Source organism: Prinia subflava, chromosome 23 (genome assembly GCF_021018805.1).
Source record: "Prinia subflava isolate CZ2003 ecotype Zambia chromosome 23, Cam_Psub_1.2, whole genome shotgun sequence".
Lineage (NCBI taxonomy): Eukaryota > Metazoa > Chordata > Aves > Passeriformes > Cisticolidae > Prinia > Prinia subflava.
In genome coordinates, this window is record NC_086269.1 from 3,901,236 (window position 1) to 3,922,072 (window position 20,837).

General features: G+C 61.4%; 2 protein-coding genes across 7 annotated transcripts; one reads left to right on the forward strand and one right to left on the reverse strand.

Moving 5' to 3' along the window:
- Positions 1-419: 419 nt before the first annotated feature.
- On the forward strand, positions 420-13,441 carry MICAL1 (microtubule associated monooxygenase, calponin and LIM domain containing 1). 5 transcript variants are annotated; one of them, XM_063418523.1, is made up of 26 exons: positions 420-548; positions 4,456-4,664; positions 4,742-5,020; positions 5,686-5,893; positions 5,969-6,076; positions 6,262-6,360; positions 6,438-6,593; positions 6,800-6,900; positions 7,166-7,423; positions 7,821-7,936; positions 8,020-8,146; positions 8,409-8,481; positions 8,816-8,966; positions 9,040-9,227; positions 9,333-9,439; positions 9,521-9,571; positions 10,001-10,078; positions 10,401-10,575; positions 10,675-10,757; positions 10,878-11,334; positions 11,447-11,550; positions 11,704-11,802; positions 11,927-12,020; positions 12,098-12,197; positions 12,296-12,369; positions 12,474-13,441. In XM_063418523.1, the coding sequence occupies exons 3-26, from the start codon at positions 4,760-4,762 to the stop codon at positions 12,602-12,604; spliced, it is 3,399 nt and encodes a 1,132-aa protein (XP_063274593.1). In that variant the 5' UTR covers positions 420-548; positions 4,456-4,664; positions 4,742-4,759; the 3' UTR covers positions 12,605-13,441. The 5 variants fall into 5 exon arrangements, with proteins under 5 accessions (XP_063274593.1, XP_063274592.1, XP_063274594.1 ...); XM_063418522.1 differs by having other exon boundaries at positions 534-652; XM_063418524.1 differs by lacking the exon at positions 420-548 and adding an exon at positions 987-1,157 and having other exon boundaries at positions 8,819-8,966.
- A 140-nt stretch (positions 13,442-13,581) lies between these two features.
- On the reverse strand, positions 13,582-18,673 carry SMPD2 (sphingomyelin phosphodiesterase 2). Of its 2 annotated transcripts, none has more exons than XM_063418581.1 (11): positions 18,604-18,673; positions 17,435-17,536; positions 16,877-16,973; positions 16,244-16,320; positions 15,874-15,967; positions 15,694-15,783; positions 15,267-15,349; positions 14,939-15,071; positions 14,763-14,867; positions 14,529-14,685; positions 13,582-14,306 (listed from the first exon to the last, which is right to left on the reverse strand). In XM_063418581.1, exons 2-11 carry the CDS (start codon positions 17,482-17,484, stop codon positions 13,963-13,965), a joined length of 1,230 nt encoding a protein of 409 aa, XP_063274651.1. In that variant the 5' UTR covers positions 17,485-17,536; positions 18,604-18,673; the 3' UTR covers positions 13,582-13,962. The 2 variants fall into 2 exon arrangements, with proteins under 2 accessions (XP_063274651.1, XP_063274652.1); XM_063418582.1 differs by having other exon boundaries at positions 17,435-17,600; positions 18,604-18,667.
- Positions 18,674-20,837: the final 2,164 nt, after the last annotated feature.

Genomic DNA, 20,837 nt, shown 5'->3' on the forward strand with positions numbered 1-20,837 from the left:
CTCCGTGTCCAGCCTTTCCCACGGCACCGCGGAGCGCTCACAAACAGAGGGAGCTCTTTCGACCGCCCGGGCAGGGCGCTTGCTTTGACACACACGCCCGGTTTCCGTGTCTGCCCCGGCCTCTCGCGGCCCCGAAACACGGGTGGGTGTCACTGCACCCGCACCCAGCAGCTTTGCGGGTCCTGAACAGCCCGGCCGAGCTGCCGTGGGGGGGATCCGCACCAGGATCCCCAGGAGGGGCTGCAGAGGGCGGGACGGCGGTGCTGGGCTGGTCACCCTGCTTGCTGTAGCCGCCGGCAGTGCCACGGGTGACTCAGGGTAACCAACGCCCTTTTGCCAGCTCGCCCCGTGTCCCTGAGTCACCGGCCGCGGTCCCGTGGCGAGCTGTCCCCGTGCGTCACAGCACGCGAGTCCCCTCGCCGTGACACCCGCCCCAGCACCGGCAAATGGCCAGCGGCACCCCGAGGACATCGCCACCTGAAACCCCAAAAAGCACCCGGCCGGCGGCGACCATCGGGGACCCCGGGGGCTCCCCCGCCCGCCCCAAGGTACCTTCACCCCGCTGGAGCCATTCCCACCCGGGCGGAACGGAAACGTAACCCCAGGAGTTTCCACGCGAGCTGTGGTGGCCGGGGTCCGGAGCTGGCACTGGGTGGGTCCCCCCCGCCCTGGACCCCCCGGTGTCCCCAGCACCCTCCTGGCCGGTTTCTGGCTGAGGGGGGAGCAGCACAGAGGCTTGAGAAGGGGGTGAAGCGCTTTGGCTTCATCGCCCGAGTCTTTTTGTTTGCTTGGCGAAAAGTCTGGTTTCTCACCCTAAAAAATACAAAAATAAACCCAGCTGGGGTTGCGCTGTCCCGCTGTTCCAAACCTCCCGGCGCAACATCTGCAGCGGCACAAAGAGGGGTGGCCCGGGGGCCGCCCCTCTCCCGGCACCGCCCGGCCTGGGTCCCCCCGGCGGCGGGGGAGGGTCGGGCAGGCGAGGGGAGGGGAAGGCCGAGGAGGGGAGGGCAAAGGAGAGGAGGGCCGGGCCGGCCGGCAGCTGCTGCTTGCGGAGCCGGAGCTCGTTTCCTGCTCGCTGTCGCCCGGCTGCGCCCAGCTCCGGTCCCTCCCCACGCCCCGCTCCGTGCCTCAGTTTCCCCTTCCGAAGGGCTGTGGAGGTGAGTGGAGGGTGAGGATGGGCAGAGCATCCCTGGGCGTGGGGGGGTCAGGGCTCTGCTGTCCCCCGTCCCCGTGTCCCCCACTCGGTGCCAGCATCCCGAGCGCCGGTCCCCTCCGCCCGCCCGCGGAGAGCATCGCTGCGCAAGGCGGGGACGCGGGTGACAAAACCGGCCGGTGATTCTGCGCTGCTGGAGAGGGCTCAGCCCCCCGGTCCCGTGTCCTGCGTGTCCCTGGAACGCTCTCTGGCTTTTTCTCCGGCTGACCCTTCCCCACAGCCTCTCCCGGGGCAGCGGCGTCCTCCCTGCTCCATCCTCGCTGCTTTTCCCTTCCAGCCCCTGACCTCTGGTGCTCTCGGGACAAAGGGAAAAGACAGCAGTCCCTGCTCTTCCTCATCACTGGGAGCTGGTGGTTTGGGGAATCCAAACCACCAGCTCCCAGTGATGAGTAGGACGGGGTGGGAAGAACTTTGCTAAGATCTTGAGGGATGCTCTGTGCATCATCACGGGGATGTCCTTGTCACAGATGTGCTTTGGGGTAAAGGAGAAGCAGGAAGAGGAAAATTATGTGGGCTGTGAAGCCTGACCAGACTTCCTCTTCTTACCAAAATTCAGTTGCAGGAGCCTCCGTGGGCTGGTGTTGGGCAGGGGGGACAGGCTGAGCAGCAAAAACGGGGGGGGGCACGTTTGCTCCTCCCTGTCTGTGCCCAGGGCTCCCCGGGACGTGGCCAGGCTGTGGTGTGTGGATCCCCAGAAAAGGACAAGGCAGGTTTGTCCCCTCTCCTTGGCCCTTCTCCCCACAGCTCCATGCTGGGGCCTTGCAAAGCTGGGGTGTGCTCATGCACCCACATCCCTGGCTCAAACCAGAGGAGCTGATGGAGTTTTCCCTCCCTCCAGGGATTCCCTCCCACCCAAATCAAGGCAAGTTTCCACAGCACTGGCCAGGGTGGTCTCCCTGCCCAGTCCCACACTGGGGATGTTTCTCCTGAGCACGATAACGTTTGTAAGAGCTTCCAGTGCCCTCACTGGAGGGGACTTCCAGTGTCCCTTCCTGACACCCTCCCAGCTCTGCTGGTGGTTGGAAGCAAGGGCGTTGGCCAAGCTGTTGGGTGGTCAGAAGAAACCCTCCATCCTGCCCACTGGCCTTTCTCTGGGAGTCTCCTGGGCTCCAGCCCAGCTCAGCAGCCTGGCCTGCGGTGTCCAGGCTGGATCCCAATCCCGGAACAGCCCATCCATGCTGAGAGTGAGGCTGAAAATCCTCCCAGCTTTCATTAGCTCTGGGGCCGTGTCCTTTCCCACCCTCTTTTCCATGTGCCTGGAAGACACGTGAGCTGCCAAGCAGCTTCCCCCACCTTCTCCCAAGAGGCTGCTTCTCCTGCCAGGGCAAGAGTGAGACCCTGACCCAAAGCAGGATGGATGGGGTGTCCCTGCTCCAGGGGTGCCCCCCATGTGTCAGACCCGGGTGATGTCCCCACAGGCCTTTCTGCAGCCAGCTAAAGCCACATGAGATGAGTCAGGGCTGGCTGCAGCCCCCCCTCCTCCCTCCTTGCAGGAACAGTGCTAAGGGATGAAACGCAAAAGGCTTTGATGGAAGGAGCGGAGCCAGAGGAAGCCTGGCTCAGGCTGTGCCCTCCTCCACTGCCCTGGCCTTTGTGGGCTGAAAGCTGGGGTTTTGTATCAAGCCTGCAGGAACTGAGTTTTCCTAGGAATTTCTGACCTTGCTCGCAGTTGTCAAGGGGGTTTGAGTGTGCCAGAGTGCTGGCAGGATAATCCTTTCTGCAGGAAACTCTGTAACACAAGGCTTGTTGTTCTGCCTCCTCTGAGCCTCCCTGCCAAAACGTAGGGGCTGGAAAGCTTTCCCAGGCAGCACGCTCCCCCTGGCATCATGTCCAGTGGGAATCAAGGACGAGAGATGGGCTTTTTTCAGGCCAGGGGCTGCTGAGGCTGGAGAAGATGCTCCCAGCCTGAGAAGCCGCCTTTGTGACATCTCCCTGGGCCTGCTGTGCAGTGACCTTGGCAGGTGACTTGAGCTCCTGGAGGACAACCCATCTGCACGGAGCACTGGTGCCTGGCCAGCCAGCGCTGCCTGGGCAGCCTCTGTAGGAGCAGGATGGGTGGGAGAGCTGCAAACTCCCTGGGGAGGCTCGCAGCGCTGCCTCAGTTTCCCCACGCTCGTCCTGCCCCACTAGCAGCGTTCAGGGGAAGAGGAGAAATCTGTCCTCGGGCCTCACAGGGCTGTCATGAATGCAGGGGCCACGTCCTCTGTCCCCACACGGCCACTCCGGTGGGTGCCAGCCCCTGCCGTGCCCCGCTGGGTGCCTCACGCTGTGTCTGCCCAGGAAGGAAGTGGTTAAAAAGCCCGGATTTCCTGCGTGATGCTGGAAGGGAAGGTGACCTGCAGAAGTGATTGGAGGGAAGGTGACCTGCAGAAGTGATTGGAGGGAAGGTGACCTGCAGAAGTGCTTTGCAAGGCGCGTTCTGGTGTGGGGAAAGTCCTGAGTGAGACTGCACTTCCAGTTAGAACTCGGGTGTTTCCAGCCAAAATTTAAGCGCTTAAGAAACTCCTTTCTCCGCACACCCCCATCCCCCTCCTCCCGAGGGCAGCCTAATTTATTCATGGCATCCTTGTGGCACTTCTTGGGTGGCCGCCACCTTCCGGGTGCCGCCACGTGCCCACGATAACACTCAGGGCAGAGAGGGCAAAGAGCGGGGGTTCAAAGGTGGGAGCTCTCCGCCTTCCCCAGGCTTTCCCAGCCCCGGGGCTTGGCGGCAGTGGCCGGAAAAGGCAACACTTGGCTCTCGGTGCTCCGGCTGGCACGACACAGGGCACAGGCTGGTGCTCGGGGCAGTGCTGGGAGTGGGAGACAGATGCGAGCAGAGCTGGTCCCCTGGGAGATGCCAGGGGCAGGGGGGTTTGGGATGCCCAGGAGGAATGTGCTGCACCCCTCCTCCCACGGCTTCTGTGGCACCATGGGGCTGTTTGTAGGGTGATTTGACTTTTATTTGATTTCCCCACCAGTGCTTCCTCTGCGCTAATCTGCTTCCACCCGTTCCAGGAGTGGTGGAAGGGGAGGTGGGGGAAAAGGTCGCCCCACTCCAGCTGCAGAGTCCAGGCTGGCGGGATGGATCCAACCCCGCTCCCTGCGGCCCCCAGGGCTGGTCTTGCTGGTTTTTGCAGCAGCTGTGGCTGACTCCTCAAGCCAGGAGCTCCCTCCCATCCCCCCCTAGTGAGGCCAATCTGCAGAGGAAGGAAGCACTATCTTTGCTCCAAAACAACCGGCTCTGCTCTTGGCTGTTGCAGGTACCCTCTGCATGGAGGAAGCCACTCAGTGCCGCCACAGCCCTCCCCATGCCCTCCCCTGAGGCCACCGTGGCAGGGTGACACCGTGGCTCTCTGGGTGCAGCATCCGGGGACGGTTCCATCAGCTGCTGCCACCAACTGTGCCAATTTCGACAGTGCCATCACCACCCAACAGCACCTGCAGCTGGGAAACGGCACTGAGACAGCAGGTCTGGCATGGGATGTGTTTGGGGGTGGGGATCCGGGAGGGTCCCCTCCCTGCTGACCTCTGCTGTCCCTGTGCCAGGCTTCTGGGTGACACGGGATGAGTGTGCCGGCCGACGAGCCGGGCAATCCGGCCCATGCCATCTTTGAGAGGTTCCTGCGTGCCAGGGAGTGCCGGGAGGTGCTGGGCTGCTTTGTGGAGCTGTGCCAGCAGCTGGGGCTGCAGGGCAGTGGGCTGCAGCTCTACCACGGCCTCAAGGCTGCCCTCAACTACTGGAATGCCAAGGCCCTGTGGAGCAAGCTGGATAAGAAAGCTGCGCACAAGGACTACGACCAGGGCACAGCCTGTGCTGGCACCAAGGTACCCGGGATGGGGGGTGAGGGGTTTGGGGCCCTCCCTGCGCTGTGTCCTTGTGTCCAGGGTGAGAACATCCCTTGGGACGCTCTGGCTCTCATCCCAGGAGGATGCAGGATGTGCCAGGCGGGAGGTTGATGGAGTTTAATGGGACAGGATGTTAATTAGCACTGCTCAGCTCCCCGTGGCATGATGCCACCTCAGTGCCACCCAGCCAGCAGCGTCCTTCCTCCTCCCAGCTGCCTCTCACTGGGGACACCCCATGGCAGGGCTGAAGGAACTGTCAGTCCTTTCTGGGCGACAGGAGCATCCCAAGTGGGAAGTCCCCTTGGAGGGACATCTGTTCCCTGTCCCACAGATGATGGCTTTTGTCCTGACTGCTGTGCCCCATTGTCCCAGCCTCATGCAGAAGCTGTCTGGAGACCAAACCCATGCCAGGTCTGCAGCAGACCTGCACCTTATCTCACCCAAAGCTTTAATTGCTGCCCTGTGTGAAGGCAAGGTTCAGGGAGTGGGGGGCACCCCAGTTTGCAGGGAGCATCAGGCAGAAAAGGGGAGCACCGAGGAGGGCCAGATCCTGCCCCGCAGGCGGGGAGAGGCTGCCTTTGGGAGCGCTGGGGGGTTCACCCAGACCTTGCTGCCCACCCTCCTGACCGCCCGTGCTGTGGCAGTGCCTGGTGGTGGGCGCCGGCCCCTGCGGGCTGCGGGCGGCCATCGAGCTGGCGCTGCTGGGTGCCCGCGTGGTGCTGCTGGAGAAGCGCGACTCCTTCTCCCGCAACAACGTCCTGCACCTCTGGCCCTTCACCATCCACGACCTGCGGGCGCTGGGCGCCAAGAAGTTCTACGGGCGCTTCTGCACGGGCACGCTGGACCACATCAGTGAGTTTTAGGGGGAGCAGGCTTTGGGGTGCCCAGCTGTGGGGTGCAGCCCTGAGGACCTCTCTGCCCTGCCAGGTATCCGGCAGCTCCAGCTGATACTGCTGAAGGTGGCTTTGCTCCTGGGGGTGGAGGTGCACGTCAATGTGCAGTTTGAGGGCCTTGTTCCCCCCACGGTTAAGGCGGGTAAGGTATCTCTGCAGGGCGGGTGGCATTCCTGGGGACAAGGACAGGGCTGTGGGTGGCCACTGTTAGCCCCCCAGTCCCTCTGCTAGCCCAGGGCATGCCTTTTTTGTGGGGGGGGAATGGGATGCAACCCTTTCCCTGCTCCCTGGGGACCAGCACATTCCTGACCACCCCTCTCCCTGCAGGTGGCTGGCAGGCTGTGCTGCAGCCCAGCTCCTCTCCCCTCACCCAGTACGAGTTCGACGTGCTCATCTCAGCTGGCGGTGGCAAATTTGTCCCTGAAGGTGACAACAGCTGTCCCTGCAGCCCTAGGGCTAGTATGGGAGGCTGGGTGGGGGCTCACTCCTCTCCCCTCCTGCAGGGTTCAAGCGGAAGGAGACGCGTGGGAAGTTGGCCATTGGCATCACCACCAACTTCATCAACCGCCACAGCCGGGCTGAGGTGGAGGTGGCTGAGATCAGCGGCGTGGCCCGAATCTACAACCAGAAGTTCTTCCAGAACCTCTACAACAAAACGGGTCAGTGGTCCTGTGCTCCCAACCCCCTCATTTGGAGCTTTGGGGGCTCCAGCCCCATCCTGAGGGAGCTGGAGGCTCAGCCCCAGGATGTCCCCAGTAATGGGGTGCGTGTCCCCACATGGCACCCCATTGCAGGGGACATTTGGTGTCTGAGCCCAGTGCCAGGGCACCCTGTGGCCCTGGCTCAGCCCCTTCCCTGTCACCAGGCATTGACCTGGAAAACATCGTGTACTACAAGGATGACACTCACTATTTCGTCATGACGGCCAAGAAGCAGAGCCTGCTCAAGAAGGGGGTCATCCTCCAGGTGAGAGAGGCAGGATCTGGCCCTGGGGTCTCACAGCAATGGGCAGCTGAAAGCCTTGAAAGTGGCATGCAAATTGTGGGTGCTGGTTTGACTGCACACCCCTGGGGTGGAAAGGGCTGCAGCAGCTGTTGCCTGTGCCACAGGAAAAATCCTCCCAGGGTACTGAGGGTGCAGTGGCACAGCTGCACCCCAGAGCTGGGTGCTGTCAGGCTGAGGGACAAACATCACCTCCCACATCCCAGCCAGCTTCACCCCATCCCCACAGGACAAAGCGGACATCGAGAGCCTCCTGTCCCCAGAGAATGTGAACCGGGACGCCCTCCTTAGCTATGCCAAAGAAGCTGCCAACTTCTCCACCAACTACTGCCTGCCCGAGCTGGAGTTTGCCCTCAACCACCGGGGCCTGCCGGATGTTGACATGTTCGACTTCACCTGCATGACGCGCTCGGAGAACGCGGCGCTGGTGCGGGAGCACAACGGGAGCCGCCTGCTCCTGGGGCTGGTGGGAGACTGCTTGGTGGAGGTGAGAGTTTCCCCTGCAGCATCACCCCATGCCCCCATCACTCTCCCTGCAAGATGCATTGGTTGCAGTGTATTTCCCCTCCCTGCGTGCTTCTCATCCCGATTGCCCAGTGCACCCCATTCTTGGGCAGGCTCCCAGGATTGGCATGTTTTGGGGAGGTTATCCCCTTCTCCAGCCCCACCAGAGATCTGGGGTTGGTTCAGGGCAGAGGAGCAGCCCAGGCCCTCCCCAGACTCAGCTGTGCTGGCTGGGGAGGAGATGGCCACCCATCCTCTCCGTGTGCGTCCTGCCGCCGCTCCCTCTTTCATCCCCGGCCAAGCCTGGCAGCTCCAGCCTCCTCCCAGCTGCCCCGACCAGCCATGCAACTCCAGCTGCAGCTCTGCCTTTGCCTTTGCAGCCCTTCTGGCCGCTGGGCACCGGCGTGGCCAGGGGCTTCCTCGCCGCCTTCGACGCGGCGTGGATGGTGCGGCGGTGGGCGGCTGGGACACCCCCGCTGGAGGTGCTGGCCGAGAGGTGAGGCTCCCCGTCCCACTGGGCTGGGTCTGGAGCACGTGAGGAAGGTGACAGTGATGTCAGCTCTGTCCCTGTCACACCAGGGAGAGCATCTACCAGCACCTCTCGCAGACATCCCCAGACAACACCAACAAGAACATCAGTCAGTACAGCATCGACCCGGCCACGCGCTACCCCAACATCAACCTGCAGGCCATCAAAGCCAGCCAGGTACCTGGGCAGGTCCTGCCCTGGGACAGCCAGCCCAGCCTCCCTGGCTGCCAGGGGGACGCTAATTGACCCAGTCCCCTGTCCCCAGAGGGTGTGGGGCTGAAGCTGTTAGTCCCCAGGATATTGAATGCGTTGCCCATTGTGGATGGTGGAGGGTTCTGGAGAGCTGTGTGGGTGTCCCCCTTGCCAGGGCCAACTCTCTGTGTGATGTCACTGGCTCTGTGCAGGTGGTGACCCACCACTGGAATGTCCCCATTGGCAGGTCAGGGACCTGTACCTCGTGGGCATGGTGGAGGTGGACCACAAGAGGAAGAGCAACAACCGACTCAGCATGGGTAGGAGCAACCAGTCCTTCCAGAGCCCTCCCCATCCCTGTTTCTGGTGCCCTGGCCTGTGTCCAGCAGGCTTTCCTGTGACACCAATGGTTTCTGTCCCTTCTGCTTGTGGCCCACGTGGGGACACAGCCCCTCCACTGCCACTGCACTGATGCTGAGCCATGAAATATTGACAGATGCTTTATCAACATATTTATTGAGACTTGTGGGAATGGTTGTGCAGGGACAGGGGGTGTCTGAGGTTGCTCCCATGGGATCCCTTCCCTGTTAAAGCATGGAATGCTGAGGCAGGAGGTGGACTGGGGGGGGTTGACCCCTGTCTCTGCCTCCCCAGCAGCCCCTGGAGCTGTCTGTGAAGAGCTGCTGAGCTGGTGCCAGGCCAGCACTGCTGGATACCCTGGTGTGGCTGTGACCAACTTCAGCACCTCCTGGACCAGTGGCTTGGCCCTCTGCGCCCTCATCCACCACTTCCGCCCGGACCTGGTGTGAGTGCCTGGGAGCCCCTGGAACCCCCAGCCCTGCAGAGCCCACCCTGATGGCAGCTGTGTCTCCCCACAGGGACTTTGACTCTGTGGACCCCCGGGATGCCATTCGGACCCACCAGATGATGCTGGACATAGCAGAGCAGGAGCTGGGCATCCAGCCCGTCCTCTCCAGTGTTGAGATGGCCACCATGACAGAGCCTGACCGCCTGGACCTCATCACTTACCTCAGCCACTTCTACCAAGTGTTCAGGACCTCTCCAGGTGGGAGATTTGGGGGGATTTGTCCCATCCTGAGGCACACTGGGGCTGGCTGGGTGCTCTCCTCTCTGTTGGTGGGTCCCATCAAAATGGCCATGTTCTGTGCAGAGGTGGAGGTCAGGGAGAAGCCGCTGTCTCCCCACGGCACACGAGGGGCCATCCTCTTCCTCAGCAAGCTGCAGAAGAGCCGGAACCTGGCACACAAACGTGCCCAGGTGAGGGACCCCCACCCAGACCCTCACAACAGCAAAACCCTGCCCCACGCCCCACCATAACCACCCCCTTTGGATTTGCAGGACACTGCCCAGAGGGACGCTGAGGCCAAGAAGAGCCGCAGGGACACTGAGGTGGGTCTGTCCCGGGTGCCCCAAGGGGGGCTTTGCTGGGGTGAAATAAATCCCCCTGTAGCCACCCTCGATGTTCCAATGCTAGCTCAGACCTTAGAGGGCTTTGGAGGAATATTTCAGGGACAGGACAAAGGATCCAAAAGAGGCTCTGACCCCCAGCTGCAGTTCAAGATGTTTATTCCAGGTGGTTACCAGAGGGGAAAGAGGACAAGTGCAGAAGAAGAGGGTCTTATTTAGGCTTCTGCTAAGGAGAGATAATTGGAACACAGCCAGTAGGGTCAGAAAGGGGAGGAAGGGTTAAACTACATGGTTACAGGCTCCAGGGGTCTCTGAGGGAGGAGAAACCATTTCCCAGGGGAATGCAACACTGGGGTGCAGCTGTCCTGGGGGGAGAGTGGGAGGCTGACCCTCCCCTTGGGTCACTTGTAGCTGGACACGGGGCTGGATGGAGACTCTTTGGACAGCGCCCACGAGCCGCCACAAACCACCGGGATGGACCCAGGGCAGGTTGGTCCCTGTGTCACCTTGGCATGGACGGTCCAGCTCAGGGCAGGTGGGCACCAGGGAGGGCACCAGTGGCTGGCAGGGCCAAGCCACAGGCTGGGACCAGGGCTGCACAAGCGAACGCCCACAGCTTCCCAGCTCCTCCCTGCCTGTTTCCTGACCCAACTGGTTTTCCGGAGCCAAGGCTTGCCTCTCCCTCACCCATCCCGAGCACCCAGACCCAGCGCCGCGAGAGGGGCAGAGCCTGCCCTGTGCCCCCATGGCTGCAGGGCAGGGTGGGTGCCAGGCCCCCGGTGCCACCCCAGCCTGTCCTGTCCCCCCACAGCCACCGAGGGAGAGGACAGGGGAGAACAGCGACGCCTGCTACTTCTGCGGCCGCCGTGTGTACATCCTGGAGCGGGCCAGCGCCGAGGGACGCTTCTTCCACCGCGGCTGCTTCCAGTGCCGGCGCTGCGGGGCCACCCTGCGCCTGGGCGACTACGCCTTCGATGAGGAGGATGGTGAGGAGGCTTTTGGGGACGGGGAATGCGTGGGGAACAGCTTCTCCACCTTGCAGGTTGTCACATGAGTTTGCTTTCCCCCCTCCTTCCTTCCCCCAGGTAATTTTTACTGCTCGCTGCACTACCCCCATCCACCCAGCGTGGACCTGCCCCGGGATGAGGCTTCGGCACTGCTTGATGGGGTAAATCACCCTGAATCCCTGTAGGGGATGGAGGAAAGGCAAAATGTGTGTGTGTGGGGGGGGGGAATGCTTGGGTGTGGCGCTGTGCTGCATCACCCCTCTGCTCTGGCTCTGCTGTAGGATGCTGATGCTGCTGCCCACCCGCCCTCAGATGCTGGAAGCCCACGTGTGTGCCCCACAGAGTGGGCACCCAGTCCACTTCAGCCCACTCCAGCAGCCCCACGGGCAGGGGAAGAGCCTGGGGAAGTTGAGGACACTGCAGATGCTGGTGACGTGGAGGAGCAGGAGCTGCTGGCACAGCCTGGGGGGGTTGTGAGGGAAGAGGAGGTTCCCAGAGTGGAGCCCCAAGGGACGGCAGAGGAGGGTGAGGAGAGTGGGGGCAGGAGGAAGATCATCCTTACACCACTGGAGAGGCTCAATCTGTCCACGCTGAACCTCACCAGTGAAGCAGAGCCCGAGCCTCCACTGAAGCCAGCTCATAGGCGGCTCCCAGCAGCACCTGAGGCCCTCCCTGCCCTCTGGCAGGGACAAGGCGCCTGGAAGGAGGAGGAGGAGGAGAAAATTGACATGGAGGAAGGTAGGTGGTGCAAACTGGAGTCTCCAGATGAGCAGAGCTCTCAGTTCCCCCCTGTTGTATCCCACATCTTGCTCATAAGGAGCCAGCCTGAAACAGCTCTTTTCTTGGGCAGATTTGGAGGAGAGTGACAGCGAGGAGGAGGAGGAGGAGGAAGAGGAGGAGGAGGAGGAGGAAAAAGAGAAGGAAGGCACAGGCCTTGGCATCATGAAGGAGCTGGTGAGGATTTTCCCCAAGTGATGTTGGCACAGGTGGTAGCTGGGGCTCTTGCTCCTCTCACAGCAGCATCGGGTGTGGCTCAGCTGTGGCTGCCAAGGCAGGAGGTGCCTGGTGCAGGGACTGACCCCTGCCCGTGCCACTGTCCTTTCACAGTACCCAGACCCCAGGGAAGAGGAGAAATACCCCACCTGGAAGCGCACATTGGCCCGCCGGGCCAGGGAGTCCCAGATGAAGAGGTTCTGCAGAGCCCAGGTAACCCCACTGGGGAGAGCCACCTTCCCAGTGTGGCACTGTGCCCTGTCCCCTCTGTCCTGCTGCTGGTGGCCACATGCTGGCAGGTGCTGGCCTGCAGGTGAGCGCTGCCCTTCTCTTACAGGCCATCCAGAGACGGCTGGAGGAGATCGAGGTGAGATTCCGGGAGCTGGAGCAGCAGGGCATCAAGCTGGAGAAATTACTCCGGGATGAGAACGGTAAGGCCAAGGTGGATGGAGCCCCGTGACCCTGCAGTGGGGGTCTGCACCCCGCTCACCATTCCCCTGCCCTGCAGAGAGCCCAGCTGACCAGCAGACACAGTGGACAAACCAGCTGCTGTACCTGGTCCAGAAGAAGAACAATCTGATGACCGAGGAGTCGGACCTCATGATCGCGTAAGGCTTGGGGGGTGCTCCCTGGTGGGTGTGGGGGGCTCAGCTCACCCCCGTCCCCTGCGAACCCAGTGCCCAGCACACCCTTTTCCTCCCCACAGGGTGCAGGAACTGAAGCTGGAGGAGCAGCAGTGCCAGCTTGATGAGAAGCTCCGGAGTTACATAAACACGGAGGGTGAGTGGCAGCGTGTGCCATGGGGAGGATCCCTTTGCATGGTGCAGGGAGCAGGTCAGGGCTTGTGGCCTTCCCAGCCCTACTCTGGCCCTCTGCACCCACAGATACCCTGAAGACACCCGAGCATGAGAAGGCTGAGCAGGAGATCCTGAGGCAGCTGGTGGAGGTGGTGAATAAGCGGAACGTCCTCATCCAGTTGCAGGAGGAGAGGCGGCTCAGTGAGCTGCGGGCTTGATCCTCCCCGAGGGACAAGCAGAGTGTGTGTGAGTGTGAGTGCTGGGCTGAGCATCACTGAGCTGCCTCTGGAGGTGGCGATGCCCCAGCTGCCACAGCAAATCCAGCTCCCTGCTTGCCAAAGTGTGCCACAGAGGGGCCAGACCCGCTGAGGGATGCCCACGTGAGGAGACACCGAGAAGCACTCAGCCTCTGGGGACTCAGAGGGCATCCCTGTGCGTGGCTGGATTGCCCTTGCTTTGTGCTTGCTGGAAAACAAGACAAGAACTCTCAGGGGACTGCCAGAGGGGGCTGTGGTGGCTCCCAGCAGCAAGGAGGTGACAGGCCACAGGGCAGATGCCATATGTGCAGGGGCACCTTCAGGAATGGTCCCTCCAAACCACCCTGGGACATTCTTCCCAGCTGAGGGCACCCATCCCAGCCTGGACTGTCCATCTCAAGGGACATCTGGCTGTACAGGCTGGGGACAGTGACAGACAGACTGGGCTGATCCAGCTGCTCTGCACCACTGCTTTTGGATGCCACGTCCCTGCTGTCCCCAGCTGCTGCAGAAACCAGGGTCAGAACCCTACCACGAGCCCCTTGGGCCAGGGAAAGCCTTTTTGTCCAGTAGCTCCTAAGGGAATTGTGCTCAGGGCCAGCACTCTAACACTGAGGACAAGGGACACCAGTGGCTATGCCCTCTTGCCCCTTTGGGATTTCTTCTGCTTGGCAATGCCACACTGGCCTTTCCACAGACCTCAGACACCCCTGGAGTCCCTGGCTGTTGCAAGGCGGCCTCTGGTGCTCATGGCAGCCCCAGATGTGTTGGGGTGGGGGTTCCAAGTGTAGGTTCCTGTTAGCAACAGCACCCTGTGCTCAGCCCTCATCCTGCCATTCCCCTCAGCACCTCCTCCAGCCCTCCCTGTGTTTGTACCAGCCCTACAATCCTGCTGCAAACACCCTCCCTTCAAATAAAGCCCCCCTGACCCGGTGCCAAAGGTTAAAATACTGCCTTTATTTTCCATCAGTCAGGACTGGTTGCCAGAACAGCCACCAGTGTAAACTCTGAGGCCACCCCAGGCAAGGGGAGCCGCAGCATCTCAAGCCTTCCAGCCAGGCCAGTGGGTCTCTCCATGTACAAAAGGATGTATTTAAAAAGACAGCAATAAAAACCTGCCTCCATCATGGTTCTCACTGGGGTCAATGCAATTAATCTACCCCAAAAATCTTGATTTCACCCAGAGGCAGCTGTCAAAGCTGCACTACTGCATTGGCTGCAGTGCTGCTCGCCTAAAACGTGAAGTCAGTTAAAAACAAGGATGAAAAAGGGGACATGACGGGGCCAAGGGGACATTGTGTGACACCCCCAGGCTCGGCTCAGCCTTCGCTGGGACGCTCCTGCAGGGCCCGCAGTGCCATCCACATCTGGTCCTCGGTGCCGTGCAGCATCTTCACCTCCATGGTGTGGAACAGGTGGAGGCCGGTGGTGAGGACGAGGACGCCGAGGGCGAGGAAGGCCAGCAGGCAGAAGGAGAGCTTGGGGAAGGGCTGCTCTGTGCCCAGTCCGGCCAGCGTGCCCAGTGCAGCCACGGCCTGGAGCAGCAGCAGCAGCAGGGCCAGCACGGCCATCCTGCCCGAGGAGTAGCGCTGCCGCTGCGCCGCCCGCAGCCCCACGGCCACCTCCGCCCGTGCCTCTGTCACCACATCTGCCAGTGCCAGGTCTGCGGGGACAGGGACCCTCAGTGGGGTGGGACCCCCATATACCCCCCCTATACCCCGCCACACCACCCCAAAGCCCTTCCCTCCATCCCCACCTCTCTGCAGCCATCCACAAGGGGATCCATCTCCTTGTGGATCCATCCCCAAGGAACTCCATCCAACTCCACCACCATCCACCAGCACCCCCAGCACACAGCGCCTGCTGGCAGCAGCCCCCGGCTCACCAGCTGTGCCAAGGGTGGCACACGCAGGCTGTCCCTGCCTCTGGACGTGCAGTGTTGCCATCACGGCTTCGTGGTCTGAGAAGGGGATGTCCGTGCCTGGGGCTGGCCCCGTGGTGGTCCTCAGCTCTTCACACTTCACCGTGAAGCTGGAGATGGCCTGGGAGAGGGGGCAAGGGGGTCACACCAGTGTCTCACCCCCGCCACTCACAGCTGGCGGGCAAAGCTCCCCGTTACCTTGTAGAGGATGTAGTCAATGCGGATGCCCAGCGGGAAGGGCAGCAGCTCTGACTTGTCAGTGAAGCAGTTGTCAGGGACAAGGGTGCAGCCGTTCTTACAGCCCTGAGACAGGAGCCTGGCTGGGTCAGGGGCTCTTGGTGTGCCCCAGGACCCCACTGAGCCCCTCAGCTCACCTCAAAGTGCGTGGCCTCAGCAAAGGCGTCCCGCAGCCCCGTGCAGCCCCGCAGCAGCCGGATGCCCACATCTTCAGGGTGCATGTTCAGGTCCCCTCCCAGCAGCACCACGTCTGCTGCCTTTGAGGTGTGTCTGTGGGGACAGGGGTGGCTGTCCTTCCCTGCCCTGCCTGGCACCACACAGCGGCGATGGGACCTGCCCAGTGCTCCTCCACCTCATTCCTGACTGGGACTGGTGCAAATGGAGCTCTGTGCAGTGCAAGCCCCAGGGGCAGGGGTGACCACACACGTCCTGGGGACCTGCAGGGGGACACCCCGCACTGCTCACCGGATGAACTGTGCCAGCTCCCAGGCCTGCACCAGGCGGTGGGGCAGGTAGGCGTCCTTGTCCCGGCAGTACTCGGCGTGCAGCTGGAGACAGAGGGAAAGCAAAGGGGCTGTGACTCCCACACCAACACCTGCCCTGCTCCCAGGCTCCCTGCAAACCCACCAAGCCCTCCAAACAGTCCCTGCCAACACCTCTGTCTTTACATCACCCCCACTGGGGAGAGCCTGGGATGCTCACCCCAATGCACAACCAGGTTATGGGTCCCTGTCCCTGCCCCGAGCAGTATTTTATTAAATCAGGGCATAGTCCAGGGCAGAGGGTGGAGAACAGTGGTTAAAGCAAGGGGACAGTAAAAGAGGAGTATGGCCACTCATTCCCCTCCTCCCCACTGCTCCCCCAATGCTGGGTTCTTCCCTGGGATGCTCACATGGGTGACATAGACGTTGAAGATGATCCCTGAGATCTTCATAATGACAAGACCGACAGACTTGCCACAGAACCAGTCCCCGTGCTGGAGCTGCCCAAGGGGAAGAAAGGCAGGTCAGGGCTACTGATGCACTGTGGGGACGGACACCACGGTGCCATGTGCCCCCCATACCCCATTTACCATGTAGGGGTACCCATTCAGTGAGTACTGGTAGAGGAGCGTGTCCAGGATGGGGAACCTGGAGAAGACGCAGAGGCCACTGCCAATCACCCCACTGCAGGAGGGAAAAAAGCACAGTGAGGAGAGGTTCCCAAAACCTCTGCCTCCCTCTAGGCCTGAGCCAGGAGGCCTCCCCACATCCTGGATCCCAGAGTGCTCCTGTGAGCACCCCGCTGCCCAGGCATGGGGTGTCCCACAGGGCATGGGGTGTCCCAGAGTGACACAGGTCACACCTGCAGCGTTCTCTGCAAGTGGTAAAACCCGAGGACATGGCACAGCCCTGGCACTGCCCCACAGAGAGCCCCGAGGGGGCCGACCTTGCCCTTCTCACCTGCGGAAGTAGTGGGAGAAGGGGTAACAGCCTGCTAGTTTCACCTTCAGGTCACTGTAGTCCTGCTCGCTCCACACCTGGAGAACAGTGGGAACAGTCACACTCCCAGTGGGACAGGCTGACAACAGTCACACTCATCTTCCAGTGGGACAGGCTGAGAACAGTCACACTCCCAGTGGGACAGGCTGAGAACAGTCACCCTCATCTCCCAGTGGGACAGGTGAGAACAGTCACACTCATCTCCCAGTGGGACAGGTGAGAACAGTCACACTCCCAGTGGGACAAGCTGAGAACAGTCACACTCATCTCCCATTGGGACAGGCTGAGAACAGTCACACTCATCTCCCATTGGGACAGGCTGAGAACAGTCACACTCATCTCCCAGTGGGACAGGTGAGAACAGTCACCCTCATCTCCCAGTGGGACAAGCTGAGAACAGTCACACTCATCTCCCATTGGGACAGGCTGAGAACAGTCACACTCATCTCCCAGTGGGACAGGTGAGAACAGTCACACTCATCTCCCAGTGGGACAGGCTGAGAACAGTCACACTCCCAGTGGGACAGGCTGAGAACAGTCACACTCATCTCCCAGGTTGGGAAAGGGTGCTCCTGGCTCCCAAAGTGCCCTCACCTCCTGGAGCAGCACCAGGTCAAAGCCCTGCTGGCGCAGCGTGTCCCCGATGAGCCGCACCCGCTCCCGCCGCCGCTTGCTCAGGTAGCGGATGGCCCTGCCACAGAGGGGTGACAGTCACAGCCTGGTGGGGACAGGGTGACGGGGGCCCTCGGGGCCTGTTGTGACTGAAACAAGGGAGAGAAAGCGGGCCCCAGTACCGGCAGAAGCAGGATGCAGGTGGGAAAGATGGGAAGGGGAAAGAGCCGTGCTAGGACATGGGGACAAGAGGGATATGCAGGGAGGCTGTTTGGGGACAGCTTCTCCTGCCTGCAGGACTGAGGAGGCTCACCCGTGCTTGGGGTGGAAATGGGGGGTTTTTCTGGGGCTGACAAGCACAGAGGGGACAGGAGGCACCACCCAGCCAAGCATCTCATGACCATCTGGGGCTGGGAGAGTGGTGTGACCCCAAAGTGAAGGGGCCATGAAGGTAAGTAACACCAAGGTGGGACCCCTTTCCCAGGTGCCTCCACCTCCTCCCACACAGCCTGGCACGGACCTGGCGAAGCCTGGACTCACCAGCAGTTGAGGTCGAAGATTCGGAGGCGCAGGGTGGGCTCTCCCTCCATGGCCTGTGGGGGCTCTGCGGGGTCAGCGGGCAGCGCCGGGCACAGCGGGCACCTGCAGGGAGCGGGTTGGAGTGGCAGCCCCCAGGAGCCCGTGCAGGATGCAGGACACAGCCAGGCTGGGAAGGCGGAAGGGTCGAGCCAATGCAAAGGGCAGGAAGGAAGGGAGAGTGCTCAGGGTGCTCCAGGCCTTTCCCCTCCTTTCCTGCACGAACCCTAAACTGCCCCGTGCAGGGATCCATGTACCCAAACCACCCCGTGACCCTACATCCAGTGGCAGGGGACACTGGTGGGCCAGGGATGGGGTACAGGGCTCCACCCCTCTGCCTGTCAGTGAGTTGTGTTCCAGGATGGACTTTCACTCCGGTTCCAAAGTGGAGCTGCGAGGCACGGACGTGGGGCACCGTCACACATCTCCCCGCTCGGTAAGCCCAGGGAACCTTCTGGGGACCCCAAACCCCTGCGGAGCAGCCCCAGCGCTCCGCCAGCCCCGCTCCTCCCGTGCCTGACCCCGTGAGATTGCTCAGCTTCCGCTTTAGAAGCTAAAAAGAGCAACCCAGGATGCCGGTGCGGGCAGCCGGGCTCTGCCTGCCCCGGCGGGATTACCGAGCGGCTCATCAGGTTCCTGAGCCGCGCTAATTAATGCCGGCGGCTTCTATCAAGCCTAAACCCCGGGGATGCTCCCCGCTCCCCGAGGGATGCGGCGGGAACAGCAGCGCGACAAGGAGCGGGACAGCGGCAACAGGCGGAGGGGGGACAGGAGCGGGACAGGCGGGACAAGGAGCGGGGACAGGAGCGGGGCAAGCGGGGAGCGGGGAGACAGGAGAGCGGGACAAAGAGCGGGGCAAGCGGGACAGGAGCGGGGACAGGAGCTGGGCAGGCGGGAGAGCGGAGAAACAGGAACATTGAAGCTGCAGGGGGAGCGGAGCAAGGGGAGCATCGGAGCTGCAGGGGGAGCGGAGCTACGCGGGGAGCGGGGCCGGCAGCGGGGCAAGCGGGGAAGCGGAGGATTGGAAGGATCGGAGCTGCAGAAGGAGCGGAGCTGCAGGGGGAGCGGAGCAACAGGCGGAGCGGGGCCGGGAGGAGCGGGGCGCGGAGCGATCGGCGGGGCCGAGAGCGGACCTGCAGCGGGCCGGGAGCGGCGGGGCCGCGGGACTACGCGTCCCGGCAGGCAGCGGAGCGGGGCGGAAGGGGCAGGACCGCGGCCGGGGCAGGGCGGGTGAATGGGCCGGGAAGGGTGGAGGGAGCCGGGCCCGGGGGTGGTGGGTGTAAGCGGGGGGGATAGCGGGGTACGGGCGGCTCGCAGGACAGGGGAAGGCGGCCGGGGGTGGCACACGTCGCCTGTGTCCCCTGAGTGCAGGATGGGATGTGTGTGTGTGATTCTGTGTACGGAGCAGCCGAGGCACCGCCAGCAGGGCTTGGAGGGGTAGTGGTGAGTGGTGGGGCCGACCAGCGCTCTGCCACCCTGTGAGCGAGGGTGTGACCCTTAAAAGGTGTGTTCTGAACGCAGCGATGCTGCAGGGGAGCGTCTGCCGTGGCCAAGCCAACCTTCCCCGCTGCAAACGCTGCAGCAGTGATGCAAACTGCACAGCTGGATGCTGCACAGCTGGATGCGGCATCCTGGTACCCAGAGCTGGAGAAGCATTACCCAGCCAAGGGGCTACACGGGACACGGCAGCTCTCATAGTCCCGCCTGTTGAAGGAAATCCCAAGAAATAAAATACGAACTTCAGAACTGCTTGAGCCAACCCATGAACAAATAATTTTAATGGTTTTTTTTTTTCAGCAGACCGTAGTTTTCTCGGAGCTCCACAGTCTCCTCTCTTTGAAGTTGGACAGATACAGTAAACACAACAAATATATGATACAACCCATCACAGCTGGATTAAAAAAAAATACACAAAAAATATAATACATAAAAAAATGGATTTTTAACATTGTGGACTGACGCAGCTCTAAAAATGGTGATTGTAACCCTGGTAAGCTTTACAAAGTCTTTAAAAAAATAAAACAGTACTTCATGTGAAATTCATAAATACACTGGAGGAGAACGGAGGGGCTGGGGGAGTTGAGAAAGTGTCTCTGGGATGATGACTAAACCCCAGCCAGGGCTGCTGGGGGCACCAGTCTGTGTGCGTGGGGTGCAGTGTGAGCCCTGGGCTGGGTGCAGGCAGAGGGGAGGGAGGGATGGAGGCACAAACCGGTCCAGTTAACGAAGAGCTTCGTCCCCCATCAGGGCTGGGAGCGGGGCACGCCTGTGTTTTATGGTGAGGGAGTTTTGAGTTTTCATTCCCAGAGTTTTAGATCAGTGAGTCAAACGGAAGAAAAAAAAAAAACAACCAAAAAAACCAACCCAAAAAACCTACAAAACAACAAACAAACATGCTACATATGAGAACTTGGCCAGAGAGTCCCAGCACAGCCCTGGCATGGTCTGCCAGTGCCTGGCCTTGGATTTTTCCCTCTCTCTTTCCCCCCCTGCTCCGTCTGCCCTGCTTACAGCAGCCACCTCAGTCTCTGCCCCGTCCCACAGGGATGGGTGGCTCTTCCCAGCAGCAAGAGGTCGAAGTCCCCCTGCCTCACAGGACATGTGGCATCAAAGTGGCAGCCAAGGCGCTTTCCTGAGCTCTGGGGCTATTCCTGCTCCTTGCACTGGCAACACTGAGCCTAAACCTGCCCCGTCCCTCTCCCAACAAAGGGGCTGCAGTGTCCCTCAAAACAGTCCTGCCCTCCTTCCCACTGCCTTCACTCCCCCACCAACCTGAAAAACCCATCCAGACCTGGCCACCTCGGGCTCTCTGTCCCCCTGCCAGCCTCCTGCCACCCTGCTCCCCGCCACTTCTGTCCCTCTGTGACCCTCCTGAACCTTGGGGTTGCTTTCCCCAGACTCTGCCCTCTGCAGTCACAGCCTCAGGACTGGGCACTCTGCCTTGGCTTACTTTGGGCTGCAGCCACAAAAATACCTGCCAGCTGACCCAGTCCCTTATCCTGGCACCCCTCCTGTTCTCTGTCCCCTGTCTGTCTCTGTCCTCTCTGTCCCAAACTCTGCTCACTGACAGCCTGGCTCTGCATTGCTCAATATGTTTTTCCCTGCACAAGTCACCTCCCCGGCCACTTCCCACGGGATGCAGGAAAGCGGACGGAGCAGTTCGGAACAGTCATCGCAGAAAAAAGGCAAAAAAGGGTGAAGGAACAAAAAAAAAAACGAAATAAGGAAAATGTACATATACAAAATCAATCAGGCAAATTTGCCCTCACTGCTCTCTACTCATAACTCCTCAGCAAGCGACCACAGTGGGGACACTGAGCCTGGGCCACCCCCAAGTGCAATTCCTGAAAGTGCACGCAGAGCTCAG

Bases quoted from the DNA above. Each gene is read 5' to 3' on its own strand.
- MICAL1 (XM_063418523.1), top strand. From the start codon at position 4,760: ATGAGTGTGCCGGCCGACGAGCCGGGCAATCCGGCCCATGCCATCTTT. The intron at 11,335-11,446 runs GTAGGTGGTGCA...TTTCTTGGGCAG, and splicing joins GAAAATTGACATGGAGGAAG to ATTTGGAGGAGAGTGACAGC. The intron at 12,198-12,295 runs GTAAGGCTTGGG...TCCTCCCCACAG, and splicing joins GAGTCGGACCTCATGATCGC to GGTGCAGGAACTGAAGCTGG.
- SMPD2 (XM_063418581.1), bottom strand. From the start codon at position 17,484: ATGGAGGGAGAGCCCACCCTGCGCCTCCGAATCTTCGACCTCAACTGC. The intron at 15,968-16,243 runs GTGAGAAGGGCA...TCCCTCCTGCAG, and splicing joins TTCTCCCACTACTTCCGCAG to TGGGGTGATTGGCAGTGGCC. The intron at 14,686-14,762 runs GTAACGGGGAGC...CCCCTCTCCCAG, and splicing joins TTGACTACATCCTCTACAAG to GCCATCTCCAGCTTCACGGT.